This window comes from Procambarus clarkii, chromosome 4, assembly GCF_040958095.1.
Source record: "Procambarus clarkii isolate CNS0578487 chromosome 4, FALCON_Pclarkii_2.0, whole genome shotgun sequence".
NCBI lineage: Eukaryota > Metazoa > Arthropoda > Malacostraca > Decapoda > Cambaridae > Procambarus > Procambarus clarkii.
In genome coordinates, this window is record NC_091153.1 from 7,143,169 (window position 1) to 7,158,624 (window position 15,456).

Consider the following 15,456-nt stretch of genomic DNA (forward strand, 5'->3'; position numbering starts at 1 on the left):
GTTTCTTTTGTCCTCTAAATCCAAGAGTTTCCTTTCAGCAGGAACATCTCTCTCTCTCTCTCTCTCTCTCTCTCTCTCTCTCTCTCTCTCTCTCTCTCTCTCTCTCTCTCTCTCTCTCTCTCTCTCTCTCTCTCTCTCTCTCTCTCTCTCTCGCTCTCTCTCTCTCTCTCTCTCTCGGTCCGCACCTGTTCTCTGAGAGTCTCCACGTCCTGGTCTCTGCACGGCATCTCTGCTCTTTAAAATATTTCTCCAATATCGTCACAGTCTCTTGTGATAATTAGTATTTGTTTTGGTAGTGTGTAGTTGTGTGTTGAACCATTTTCGTCTATTTCAGCCAGTTCAAGGGTTTATTCGCCCTAAATGCAGCTGAGAATGATTTAATAATTACAATGAAACATCATTCTTTCCTGGGTTGTAAGGGTTGTTGCCAGAGTATCAATGCCTAAAATGGGTTGTAGTTTGAGATAATTCCTACTACACTTTGGTTTTGTGAGAAAGTCAATGGTTGCAAAAGTATCTCAGAGAACTACGGACCCAAGGGGTAGTTGTCTGGCGCCCTGTAGGAAGTGGTTCGTACTAGGGAAGGTGGTGGTCAATATTCAGGGGTCCGTAGCAACAGATCCGTAGCAGTGTTCGTAATAGAAGGATCCGTAGTTGCAGTACATTCCGTCGTCTTATAACATATGCATTTTACTAAATACAATATATTCGCAAGACTTTCATTTCTCCATCGATAAATTTCCCTCTCTGACCCTTTCCACTTATTTCTCATTTCTACTGTTCCTTTCACTTCTCCTTTACTCCCAAATTCTGAGCCAAACAGTAATTTCTTCAGTCTGTCTTCGCCGTCTTGAAACTTTCCTCAGAAGCCTTTTTCGTGCTGTTGCGTGTGAGTCGACCCGTAGCTCGTGAAGCACCTCCATGTTAAAAACTGACCAGGAGGTGTTGCGGATAATGTTGCGGAGACACGACACCTCTGAGGAGAGAAGAATTCTACCTCACTCCTCATTTCTCGATCCATTGCCGACACATGTACACCTTACCTCATGTCCTGTCCCACTGTTGACCCACATACATCTCACCTCATGTCCTGTCCCACTGTCGACACACATACACCTTACCTCATGTCATGTTACACTGTCGACACACATATACACCTCATCTCATGTCTTGTTACACTGTCGACACACATATACACCTCATCTCATGTCCCAATGTCGACACTTCCTATCTTCAATGATACCATTCACTATAAGAAGCAACACTTGTTATCACTCCCACCACATGATAACACCCTCACCATTCCACCACACTCCCCCACAATCACACTCATCACCCACCAAAGGCAGCAACAAATAAATACCAACCGTTCAATGCCCTATATAAAAAGACGTTCCGGACCAACCGGGCTGTGGTGGGTATGTGGGCCTGCGGGCCGCTCCAAGCAACAGCCTGGTGGACCAAACTCTCACAAGTCAAGCCCTGGCCTCGGGCCGGGCTTGGGCAGTAGAAGAACTCCCAGAACCCCATCAACCAGGTACGTCTACAAGAGGTATTAACATTAATATAATAATAATATTTATATGAGGTCTTAAACATAAAGGAATGGGCTCCGAATCATTAACAAATGATGTTCTTTTTCTTGCTGGTGATATATATATATATATATATATATATATATATATATATATATATATATATATATATATATATATATATATATATATATATATATATATATATATATATATATATATGTCGTACCTAATAGCCAGAACTCACTTCTCAGCCTACTATGCAAGGCCCGATTTGCCTAATAAGCCAAGTTTTACTGAATTAATATATTTTCTCAATTTTTTTTCTTATGAAATGATAAAGCTACCCATTTCATTATGTATGAGGTCAATTTTTTTTTATTGGAGTTAAAATTAATGTAGATATATGACCGAACCTAACCAACCCTACCTAACCTAACCTAACCTATCTTTATAGGTTAGGTTAGGTTAGATAGCCGAAAACGTTAGGTTAGGTTAGGTTAGGTAGGTTAGATAGTCGAAAAAACATTAATTCATGAAAACTAGGCTTATTAGGCAAATCGGGCCTTGCATAGTAGGCTGAGAAGTGAGTTCTGGCTACTAGGTACGACATATATATATATATATATATATATATATATATATATATATATATATATATATATATATATATAACCTCGGAATATTCATCTCAGCGTTGAAATATATGCAAATAACAGCAATTTAATTTATTTTTTGCTTGCGGTCCCTTGAGTGTTGGTTATATAAGTTAGCCAGAGTGCAGACCTGTGCACTCTTCTCTCATTAAATTACCTGTATTTTGTGTCTGTACCACCCCCCCCCCCCCCCCATCCCTCGGGTCAGAGGCACGGTGATGTGGGGGAACATATCACTCTGATATTTCCATGACTGTAATTGAGAGAACTCCTGCAGCCCCCCAGTTAATAAAATATATATTGTCTAGGTACATGTATGAATTAGGAACTGCAGCCTTCATGCAAATGTATCCGTGTATAACACGTCACTCATGTGCATATATAATTGCAATTGCGCTTCAAAGGGGCGCCCTTAAGCCAGGGAGAACTATAACATATAGTCAGCTTCGGCTATAAGGTTGGGCTATTCATTGACATCCTTCCAAGGTGTCATCCAAGTTAAATGGATTTAACTATCCAAGTTAAATGGATTTAACTATCCAAGTTAAATGGATTTAACTATCCAAGTTAAATGGATTTAACTATCCAAGTTAAATGGATTTAACTATCCAAGTTAAATGGATTTAACTATCCAAGTTAAATGGATTTAACTATCCAAGTTAAGTGGATTTAACTATCCAAGTTAAATGGATTTAACTATCCAAGTTAAATGGATTTAACTATCCAAGTTAAATGGATTTAACTATCCAAGTTAAATGGATTTAACTATCCAAGTTAAATGGATTTAACTATCCAAGTTAAATGGATTTAACTATCCAAGTTAAATGAATTTAACTATCCAAGTTAAGTGGATTTAACTATCCAAGTTAAATGGATTTAACTATCCAAGTTAAATGGATTTAACTATCCAAGTTAAGTGGATTTAACTATCCAAGTTAAGTGGATTTAACTATCCAAGTTAAATGGATTTAACTATCCAAGTTAAATGGATTTAACTATCCAAGTTAAATGGATTTAACTATCCAAGTTAAATGGATTTAACTATCCAAGTTAAATGGATTTAACTATCCAAGTTAAATGGATTTAACTATCCAAGTTAAGTGGATTTAACTATCCAAGTTAAATGGATTTAACTATCCAAGTTAAATGGATTTAACTATCCAAGTTAAATGGATTTAACTATCCAAGTTAAATGGATTTAACTATCCAAGTTAAGTGGATTTAACTATCCAAGTTAAATGGATTTAACTATCCAAGTTAAGTGGATTTAACTATCCAAGTTAAATGGATTTAACTATCCAAGTTAAGTGGATTTAACTATCCAAGTTAAATGGATTTAACTATCCAAGTTAAATGGATTTAACTATCTAAGTTAAATGGATTTAACTATCTAAGTTAAATGGATTTAACTATCTAAGTTAAATGGATTTAACTATCTAAGTTAAATGGATTTAACTATCCAAGTTAAATGGATTTAACTATCCAAGTTAAGTGGATTTAACTATCCAAGTTAAATGGATTTAACTATCCAAGTTAAGTGGATTTAACTATCCAAGTTAAATGGATTTAACTATCTAAGTTAAATGGATTTAACTATCCAAGTTAAATGGATTTAACTATCCAAGTTAAATTGATACCTTGGCATATTATCATGGAATATGGTAATACTACGTCTTCATGGCATTCTGGGACCGACGTCTCCGTGGTATACTCCATGAGGATTGACTTGGTACATTTCCAAAGAATCCTTTTTGGTATACTACCACTGAAGCCTCCTTGTCTTCTATCATGTTAGCTTCCTTGCGACGATTCACGAGGAAAAGGAAGAAATTTACAATGTCTCCTGCATCCCTCAGCGCCTCTGGCGTCAGCACCCGACCTTAACTGTGCCAGTGGCGTCAGCACTCGACCTTAACTGTTCCAGTGGCGTCAGCACTCGACCTTAACAGCGCTCCTGTCGTCAGCACTAGACCTTAACAGCGCCCCCTGTCGTCAGCACTCGACCTTAACAGCGCCCCTGCCGTCATCACTAGACCTTAACAGCGCCCCAGCCGTCAGCACTAGACCTTAACAGCGCCCCCTGTCGTCAGCACTAGACCTTAACAGCACCCCAGCCGTCAGCACTCGACCTTAACAGCGCCCCTGCCGTCAGCACTAGACCTTAACAGCACCCCAGCCGTCAGCACCCGACCTTAACAGCACCCCAGCCGTCAGCACTCGACCTTAACAGCGCCCCTGCCGTCAGCACTAGACCTTAACAGCACCCCAGCCGTCAGCACCCGACCTTAACAGCACCCCTGTCGTCAGCACTCGACCTTAACAGCGCCCCTGCCGTCAGCACTAGACCTTAACAGCACCCCAGCCGTCAGCACCCGACCTTAACAGCACCCCAGCCGTCAGCACTCGACCTTAACAGCGCCCCAGCCGTCAGCACTCGACCTTAACAGCGCCCCCTGTCGTCAGAATTCGACTTTAACTGTGCCCCCTGTCGTCAGCACTAGACCTTAACAGCGCCCCTGTCGTCAGCACTAGACCTTAACAGCGCCCCCTGTCGTCAGCACTAGACCTTAACAGCACCCCTGCCGTCAGCACTCGACCTTAACAGCGCCCCAGCCGTCAGCACTCGACCTTAACAGCGCCCCCTGTCGTCAGAATTCGACTTTAACTGTGCCCCCTGTCGTCAGCACTAGACCTTAACAGCGCCCCCTGTCGTCAGCACTAGACCTTAACAGCGCCCCTGTCGTCAGCACTAGACCTTAACAGCGCCCCCTGTTGTCAGCACTAGACCTTAACAGCGCCCCCTGTTGTCAGCACTAGACCTTAACAGCGCCCCCTGTCGTCAGAATTCGACTTTAACTGTGCCCCCTGTCGTCAGCACTAGACCTTAACAGCGCCCCTGTCGTCAGCACTAGACCTTAACAGCGCCCCCCAGCCGTCAGCACTCGACCTTAACAGCGACCACAGCCGTCAGCACTCGACCTTAACAGCGCCCCCTGTCGTCAGCACTAGACCTTAACAGCACCCCAGCCGTCAGCACTCGACCTTAACAGCGCCCCAGCCGTCAGCACTCGACCTTAACAGCGCCCCAGCCGTCAGCACTCGACCTTAACAGCGCCCCAGCCGTCAGCACTCGACCTTAACAGCACCCCCTGTCGTCACCACACGACCACAAACTACACATTTGACCACATATGTCCCCCGTGCATGAAATATAAGTCAAAATAGCCACAACCAACCATGATTTGACTTGGCTTCTATCTGAATTCTAAACGGACGGCAACCGGGTTAACAAGAGCATGTTGGAAAAGGTTGAGTCAACCGCTGGCAGCCCCGCCTGGCAACTTTCTATTGGAAGATGGATGTGCAATAGAAGCTTTCATAATATATATTTTATAATATATATTAAGCTTATATTTCATAATATATATTAAGCTTTCATAATATATTCGCATGTATAATGCGAATATATTCGCATTATACATGCGAATATATTCGACGACACATCGATGGTCCTAAACTGGGCCTTCGAGATGGAAGGTCAGAAATATATTCATTCTTCCGGGGATGTACTGAATTCATACCGGACTTACAGGACCCTGTAATGTATATATTCCATCGCTGGTTGAGTAGTTATAGGACTGGGCTTCATTTTGTCCGGGCGTAGCTTCAGCCCCAAAGGGTTAATGAGTGGATGTTGTTAATCGAAGCTTGCGGACCATTCAAGCTTCTATACGGTGACTTGACGGCTGAGTGGACAGCGCTCGGAATTCGTAGTCCTAGGGTCCGGGGATCGATCCCCGGCTGAGGCGGAAACAAATGGGTAGAATCGACTTGAGAATGGTCCAGGACGGACCTAAACGTCGTCGTCCCTTCACCTTCTAGTGTGTGGTCTGGTCAACATTTTTCAGCCCCGTTATTGTGACTCCTCGCCTGTAAATGGGTAGAGTTTCTTTTACCCTAATCTTCCTGCTCACCTAGCAGTAAATAGGTACCTGGGAGTTAGACAGCTGCTTCGGGCTGCTTCCTGGGTATATGTGTGTGTGTGTGTGTGGGGAAAAAAAGTTGATTGAAAGTTGAGAGGCTGACCCAAAGAGCCAGAGCTCAACCCCCGCAAGCACAACAAGGTGAATACGGACACATATATAATCTCACACATAAGAGGCGGGCCCGGGAGCACAAGATCTATGAACCTAACTAAAAAAAAATCTAGTGAGTACACACATGTTTCATAGCTCTTCCTGCGTTACAGAAAATCTTTTTAAACACATTAGCTAACTACCCAAGTGATGATAAACAGTTACAGCTACACTCGTGGTGTTCCGACTAACCCATAAGGGTTTTCATTTGATTTTTCTGAAGTGAAACTTTTGATGGTTTTGGCAGCCATTCCTCACGAATGGCTGGTTGCTCTTTGGTTGCTCGCCAAATCAGCAAACGAATCTTCTGTTTATTAATGAAACACTTTACACGTGACTTTCAACTGAGTAAGTTTTTAAACAGTTTCGATATGAATCATAAGAATATGATGAATATGAGTATGAATATGAATATGATGAATATGAGATACCTCAAGAAGAATGCCTTTTCCGACCCCCCCCCCAGAAAATGTCCCCCGGCAAAGTAGGAAAAAGGAAAGGTTGTGAAAGGGGAATATGGAATGGTTGTGAAGGGAAAGATGGAATGGTTGTAAAGGAGTAGATGGAATGGTTGTAAAGGAGTAGATGGAAAGGTTGTAAAGGAGTAGATGGAATGGTTGTAAAGGAGTAGATGGAATGGTTGTAAAGGAGTAGATGGAATGGTTGTAAAGGAGTAGATGGAATGGTTGTAAAGGAGTAGATGGAATGGTTGTAAAGGAGTAGATGGAATGGTTGTAAAGGAGTAGATGGAATGGTTGTAAAGGAGTAGATGGAATGGTTGTAAAGGAGTAGATGGAAAGGTTGTAAAGGAGTAGATGGAATGGTTGTAAAGGAGTAGATGGAATGGTTGTAAAGGAGTAGATGGAATGGTTGTAAAGGAGTAGATGGAATGGTTGTGAAGGGGAAGATGGAATGGTTGTGAAGGGGAAGATGGAATGGTTGTGAAAGGGGAATATGGAATGGTTGTGAAGGGAAAGATGGAATGGTTGTAAAGGAGTAGATGGAATGGTTGTGAAGGGGAAGATGGAATGGTTGTGAAGGGGAAGATGGAATGGTTGTGAAGGGGAAGATGGAATGGTTGTGAAGGGGAAGATGGAATGGTTGTGAAGGGGAAGATGGAATGGTTGTGAAGGGGAAGATGGAATGGTTGTGAAGGGGAAGATGGAATGGTTGTGAAAGGGGAATATGGAATGGTTGTGAAGGGGAAGATGGAATGGTTGTGAAGGGGAAGATGGAATGGTTGTGAAGGGGAAGATGGAATGGTTGTGAAGGGGAAGATGGAATGGTTGTGAAGGGGAAGATGGAATGGTTGTGAAGGTATGTATAAATGTGCGTGTGTGTCGGTCCATCTGTCTGACCGCTACTTTACAACCCCCATAAAGGCGACATCCCATTATTTGGCTGGGCGAATCTCCTCTTTATGTTCATAAAACTGAAGCGATAAAATTCAGGCAATGGCTCTTGTTCTGCGGCTGATGTGTTGAGCAGAAGGGAGAGGGAGAGAGAGGGAGAGAGAGGGAGAGAGAGGGAGAGAGAGGGAGAGAGAGGGAGAGAGGGAGGGAGAGGGAGAGAGAGGAAGGGAGAGATGGAGGGAGAGGGAGATAAAGGACGACAAAGAAAAAAAAGGAAACGAGGAGGGTGGAGAGATAGTGAAGGTTGACGAGCAGAGGGAAATGAGAGAGAGAAAAATTAATAAATGGAATGCAAATGTCACAGATTACAGGGGGAAGAAAAATGGGTAAGAATTTTGGAATCTAAGAATGGAGAAAGTGAGGAGTAACGGTGGAGAGGAAGGAGATAGAGAGAGAGTCGATAAAAAGGATGAGAATCCGAGTGAAGAGACTATATTTTACGAAAGAGAAAAAGAAAGAGAAAGAGAAAGGGAAGTATGCTAAAAGGAAAGATGCCAAGATCTTGACGCAGGGAAGGAGGGAAGGAGGCTAAGAGGGAAGGGAAGATTCGAGTGTGAAGATGCCGCCCAAGCAATCCTCCCTGAATCGGGTCTTTACCCCAGATGGCCCGTGAAGATGCTGAAGCTTGGTGGCATTACTTGACCCATCTGTTCGTATCCCCTGGAGGAGGAAATTGCATTCACCCATCTCTCTCTCTCTCAACTAACACTGCTTGCAGAAGGGCATTTCCTCGAGCCATCTGCGTACTTGTACTACTTGCAAGAAGGAGTTATCTTAGCTATCTACCATTGACGAATCTTTGAATAATTGTGATAATCTCCAGCTATCATTGAGGCAAACAGAAGGGACTGTCAGCCATATGTAAAACGCCACATATGTAGGATAGCTCATATATTTGTCAGGACCAGAAAGTGGACGTCTCAAGTGGATTTACATGTCGGCAGCCCCTATTCAACACAGGAATATTCTTGGCTAATGTCATAGCAACCATAAGAATAACTTATGGGAATTAAAGAGTTAATGAGTGATTTTAATGCCTATACGAGGCTAATTTCCTAAATATCATCTTGACTAATTTATACACGGTGTTTCGAGTTTCTGTTTTGAGATGGAGACTGAAGTTAACTTTCCTGGATGTAACAATCTAGGAAATAAACTGTGTCTTTCACACTCAGAAATGATAAATTGTGAGATCAACACTTCATAATCTGTCCCACTATTAAATTCTTCCACGGGAAGAACTTTCCACAATGGCCCGCAAGAGATGGAAAGCTTCATAAAATACATAATATATTTAGATTACCACATATTAGAGGATTAAAATGACTACCAACTTGACAACGAACTCTCTAGTGATGAAACGAAACGCCTTGAAAGAGACAAGTATCATCTATGCTTATACCCTCGGGGGCTACCTTGAGGTGCTTCCGGGGCTTAGCGTCCCCGCGGCCCGGTCGTCGACCAGGCCTTTGGGGGCACTGTCAGTCCCCAAAGATATCATTATTCAGAGATGATAGCATTTCTGTCATGGCACAAGGCAATTAACAAACTTAAAAGCTTTCTTCGACTTATCACCCACGTGTGCTTGCTTCAGCTCACCACCCTACCCGACCGTCCAAGTGGTTGGGCACCATTCCTTCCCCCCCGTCCCATCCCAAATCCTTATCTTGACTCCCATCCCAGTGCTAAATAGTCACAATGGCTTGGTGCTTTCTCCCTGATAATTCCCTTCACCACCCTGTGGTAGGGAGGATAATAAACGTTCCCTGGAGTGTTATTTACCAGTAGTGACCATACCAAATCTAGAATCTTATGGTTGTCATACCTTACAAAGAGCAAGAGAATAACTTTTATTTACGATGTCGAATGAACAGATTAGAGTTGAGGACATCTTGGGAAGTTTATAATGAATCAAGTACTAGGTTTTATCTTATAATATACTAGACGGGATACCCGGCAGTGCCCGGGGCCACCTCGATACCCAAGTTATGCCCAAAACACTTTCCCAATCTTCACGTACCACTGTAACCAAATGGTCATCCCTTGAATGCCAATCTCTCGTTTATTAGACAAATGTTGAAGTCTACGGACTTCTCGCTGAATATTTCACATACACAGACCTCGTGAAGTAGGGGTATTGGGGCCGGGCCCCCCTATTCTGGAGGGAAGGGAAGGGAACTATCACGGGGAAAGCACCAAGCCATTACGACTTTATAGCACTGGAAAGAGGTCATGATAAGGATTTTGGGATGGGACGGGGGGAAGGAATGGTGCCCGAACAATTGGACGGTCGGGAATTGAACGCCGACCTGCACCGGATTAGTAAGATCAATCATCACTTCGAGACAAAGTCAACAATTGCCTTGGGACAAGTCAGATCAACCATCACCTCGGGACAAATACAATACACTTACTACAATAGTAAATACAATACTACAATAGCATTAACCTTACACCTAGGTTAAAATCCAGCATACAACCAAACGCAAAATATTGTGGATGGATTTACCAAAATCATGCAGTTAAAAAGTTAAATACTAACAAAAAAATAAAAAAAAAATATTTTGTTCAGGAAACTTCCTGGCAAGTAGTTATAACGTTTTCAAAATATTGACTTGAATAAAAAGTTCATTAGTGGTGTTGCTCTTGCTAATTCTGGTTCATAATCGTGCATGAGTTGCACACCGGTTGCAATACGCCTCGCTGAGCTTCCGGAATCAGTTGCAACATCAACAAGGCAGATAAACATTTCAGTGATGATAACAGAGTGGAAAAAGTTTTTAATATCTTAGTAGCAAAGCTATCACTGATTTTGTTAGGAAATCAGGAGATGTGTTGACTCTAGAGATAAAAAACCGTCTTATAATAATAATGATAATAATGATAATAATGATAATAATAATAATAATAATAATAATAATAATAATAATAATAATAATAATAATAATCACACAACGTGATTTCATCATTGATGGAGCCTCAGGAAACCCTCGTGTGTTCAATTGAACTCCAGGTTACAATTTCTTTACCATGTCGTGGTCTAATGGATAGCGGGTATGCGTGGGGGTCACCCCATCGCATACGTTCGAACCCTCATCACGGCTCCTACAGATTTTCTTAATAATAATAATAAAAATATTATTATTATTTTAGGTGATATCTAAACCAATATTTTACAGTGGTTACCTGGTAGGTAAAGTAACTGTATATTATATATGGCCTTTAATTACACACTAACTGCATTGATTTAAATCAGCTGACGGCATATTATGAAGTTCCCTCTATTAGTAAATAATAATATTTATATATTTAAAACCTTACCCATTTTTTTATCATTCAGTTAAATAACGCGAAAAACTTTTCAGTGGTTCCATCTCCCTTTAATCTTTGTTTGATTTACATAAATAAAAACCCTTTATAATTTGGCCTTGTCTGCCCAGCTATCATAAATTCTTTAATCTTTATTTTTATTTTGGGTTTATCATTTCTTGTTATTCTGACAATTTGTTGATTGAGAGTCTACCTGGAGATATACTAAAGTAAACTTTAGAGTGTAAACTTGTCTTAATACTTTTTTCTAAGTTCTTATTAAAGTAATGAATGTAATTTATTACTTTCTGTGATATTCAGTGATATTTACATTAAGTTTGTTCCTTTTTTCTTATTATAAATGAATGTAGTCGTAATTTTTTTTATGTAATCTATGTTAAATTCTTCGGTTATCTTGAGATTTTGAGGTTATCAAGTGATGATTTCGGGGCTTAGCGTCCCCGCGGCCCGGTCCTCGACCAGGCCTCCTTTTTTTTTTACACATCCCCAGGAAGCAGCCCGTAGCAACTGACTAACTCCCAGGTACCTATTTACTACTAGGTAACAGGGGCATCAGGTTGGAAGAAACATTTTGCCCATTTGTCTCCGCCTCCACCGGGGATCGAACCCGGGAACCTCAGGACTACGAATCCGAAGCGCTGTCCACTCAGCTATCAGGCGCCTTTGGTGGTGGTTTCCATGACCTAAATACTTGCCCCTGGATATTATTTTAGTGCTTGTGCTAGCTAACTTTATCTAATAAAGGTAATAGTACCAAACGATAAACATAAATCGAAACTTTTAAAATAAGGAGAAATTTCGAATCTCTCAAATAGGTGATCTATTTGAGTTGCAGTAAACTAGTCAAGAATCAATGGAATGAATCAATGGAATGAATCAATGGAATGAATCAATGGAATGAATCAATGGAATGAATCAATGGAATGAATCAATGGAATGAATCAATGGAATGAATCAATGGAATGAATCAATGGAATGAATCAATGGAATGAATCAATGGAATGAATCAATGGAATGAATCAATGGAATGAATCAATGGAATGAATCAATGGAATGAATCAATGGAATGAATCAATGGAATGAATCAATGGAATGAATCAATGGAAAGAATCAATGGAATATATACAAATTAGGTGGAAATAGAAATGTGTGGAAAAGTATATATTTTTTGGCTAAAAGAGACGTAGAACACTCGAATAAATTTGTATTTTATGTCTTAGGTAGAATATGTATTGTCTACGCAACGGGTCGATAGATATTCTGAGAATCTGTTGATCGATATTTTCTGTGATATTCTATGCTCGATAGATATTCTGAGAATCTGTTGATCGATATTTTCTGCGATATTCTATGCTCGATAGATATTCTGAGAATCTGTTGATCGATATTTTCTGTGATATTCTATGCTCGATAGATATTCTGAGAATCTGTTGATCGATATTTTCTGCGATATTCTATGCTCGATAGATATTCTGAGAATCTGTTGATCGATATTTTCTGCGATATTCTATGCTCGATAGATATTCTGTTGGCCATTATACTCAATTTTTGGTCAAATTCCTTTTGTTCTCCATTTAGTGTACAATAAGGAATTTGACCTTTGTATTTTATCAACGTCATACCGTTGTTGGTGTAGACGTTGCTGCCTCTACATCAGCAACTGTTGACGCTGACGTTTAATTACATATATCATATGGTAGGTCTTCCCTGTCAATTTTTGCTTTACTGACAGTGTAGGGCGGAGGAGGTGGAGCACGGGGATTGAACCTTTTACTTTGCTATTCAGCTCAAAGTTCAATATTTTCAGATTGAAGTTATTGCTAAGTTCATATTCTTATACTTATATAATAGCAGATTATTTTGTGATGGACAGACTCGTTCGATTTTATCTGTCTATCAAATTATGTCTTTTCACAAGCAGGCGAAGAGTCACAATAACGTGGCTAAAGTATGTTGACCAGACCACACAATAGAAGGTGAAGGGACGACGACGTTTGGGTCCATCCTGGACCATTCTCAAGTCGATTGGACCATTCTCACAATCGACTTGAGAATGGTCCAGGACGGACCGAAACGTCGTCGTTCCTTCACCTTCTAGTGTCTTTTCACTTTCAATGTTTCACTACTCCCTCTCATTCCGTTCTCACCTCTACGCTTCATAACATTTATAACTCCTTTTCCCAATTCCTTACAACTTCTCCTTCTCATTCTTTACCTACCTACTCACTCAATTCTCACCTCTTCCTCTAATTCCTTTCCCATAACCAACTCACATACCTCCCATTTCTCCCTCTCTCACACTCCCTATCCTCTCTCTCACTCCCTATCCTCTCTCTCCTGTCTTGCCCTCTTCCCTCTGATCCTCTCCCCTAGCCACTCAGACATCATCAAATCTCGCATTAAGAGGCAGTTATCTTCCCACTAGGCTCCTTGATATTGACGAACGGGTCTGATTTCCCCGTGGCTCTGTGTGTCGTGTTGCTTCTGGTTATTGGTTAATTCTGAGTATTGTAGCGTGTGTCTGGATCCGTGGATTTGGGCACTCCACATGTAGTAAACAAATTGATGAATGTAGATAATCCTGAACAGGACAGAGCAGGATTTTGGGATATTGAAAAGGGGGAGAAGGGAGGAGAACAATTAATATTAGATGATGCTGAGTGAAAGGATGGGAAAAGTGAAGGAACGAGGGTTAAGTTGGGTTATATGATAATGTCGTGGATATAATAAAAGTAATTGAGATTTGTATAATGTCTAAAATTGGTTAATTCCTATATGAAAGGATTTTATTATTCACAGTAAAGTTTAAATAATAAATTACGATAAGGGAAATGTCAGTAATAGACGTACTATACATATATACATATTATATATAACATATATATATATATATATATATATATATATATATATATATATATATATATATATATATATATATATATATATATATATATTATATATATATATATATATATATATATATACATAATATACATATTATTTTAACATTCCTTTTCCACCCAAAAATACTGTAAACTATAGAAATAGGAATTTAATGAGCATGACAGAAATACAGAACATGGAGAACAGAATGGAACCACAACGAATACGATAATCAGGAGATAATACATAGAAATTAGAAGAGCAGTGAAGAAAGTTATATGAGAATAGTTCAGCCTTAAAAGCCAATATCTTATCAAGCCTTCTCAATAACCACATCAGGAGGACTGGATTTTCCACCACAACAGACTGACACAAAATATGGAGATTAAACTTGGAATAACTTGGAACGAACTTGCAGAGGCAAACAAGTACCTATCAAACAGCATGGAGATAGGGAGCATCTGTCAACCATCAAGAAGTACCTGTCAAGCATCCAGGGGTACCTGTCAAGCATCAAGGAGTTCCTGTCAAACATCAATGAGTACCTGTCAAGCATCAAGGAGTACCTGTCAAGCATTAAGGAGTACCTGTCAACCATCAAGGAGTACCTGTCAAGTATCAAGGAGTACCTGTCAAGCATCAAGGAGTACCTGTCAAGCATCAAGGAATACCCGTCAAGCATCAAGAAGTACCTGTCAAGCATCAAGGAGTACCTGTAGTTCCTCTCTAATATTCCAGCCGTGTGAGCTTCGCGAGGAAGCTGGAGAATGTCAAGAGATTCGAGTGAAGATAGTTCAGTTATGAGAGCAGATTAACAGAGCTCAACTTGACTACACTTAAAACAAAACAAGACCAGAGGTAACATGATTGCAACGTGTAAGATTCTCCACGACGAAAACGTACAGGAAACAGAACTCGTTCTTTCATATGAAGGAAGGCATTACGAAGGGCCACAATGGGAAACTGGAATTATTAATGAGTCGAAGAAATGTGGTATACAAAGAACCTTGTGTGCCACATATGTAAGACCAATCCTGGAGTATGCAGCCCCAAAATGGAACCCGTACCTTGTCAATCAAAAGACGAAGCTGGAGACACTTTCGAGGTATGCCATTAGGCTAGTCCCAGAACTAAGAGACATGAGCTACGAGGAAAGGCTGCGTAAATTGCACCTCATATCGTTAAAAGACACATGAGCTCGGGAAGACATGATCACCACATACAAAGTTCTCACGGGAATTGACAGGGGTTGATAAGGACGAATTATTTAACACGGGTGGTACTCGGTGACACAGATGAAAGCTGAGTACCCAAATGAGCCACAGAGACATTAGAAATAACTTTTTTAACGTCGGAATAGTTAATAAACGAATGACCCTAGACAGTGATGTGATGGAGGCTGACTCCATACACAATTTCAAATGTAGATACGATAGCGCTTAACAAACTCATGAACCTGTACACCAGTAAACTAATAGATAACAGACGCGGCCAAAGACCC

The 15,456-nt window shown here is 40.7% G+C and overlaps 1 protein-coding gene across 1 annotated transcript in view; it reads left to right on the top strand.

Moving 5' to 3' along the window:
- LOC123752636 (uncharacterized) overlaps nt 1–14,674 on the top strand; it is a 17,346-nt gene extending 2,672 nt beyond the window's left edge. The window contains exon 4 of the mRNA XM_045734678.2: nt 14,374–14,674. Within this exon, the coding sequence (XP_045590634.2) occupies nt 14,374–14,674 (301 nt within the window). The remainder of the gene's footprint in view (nt 1–14,373) is intronic.
- Nucleotides 14,675–15,456: the final 782 nt, after the last annotated feature.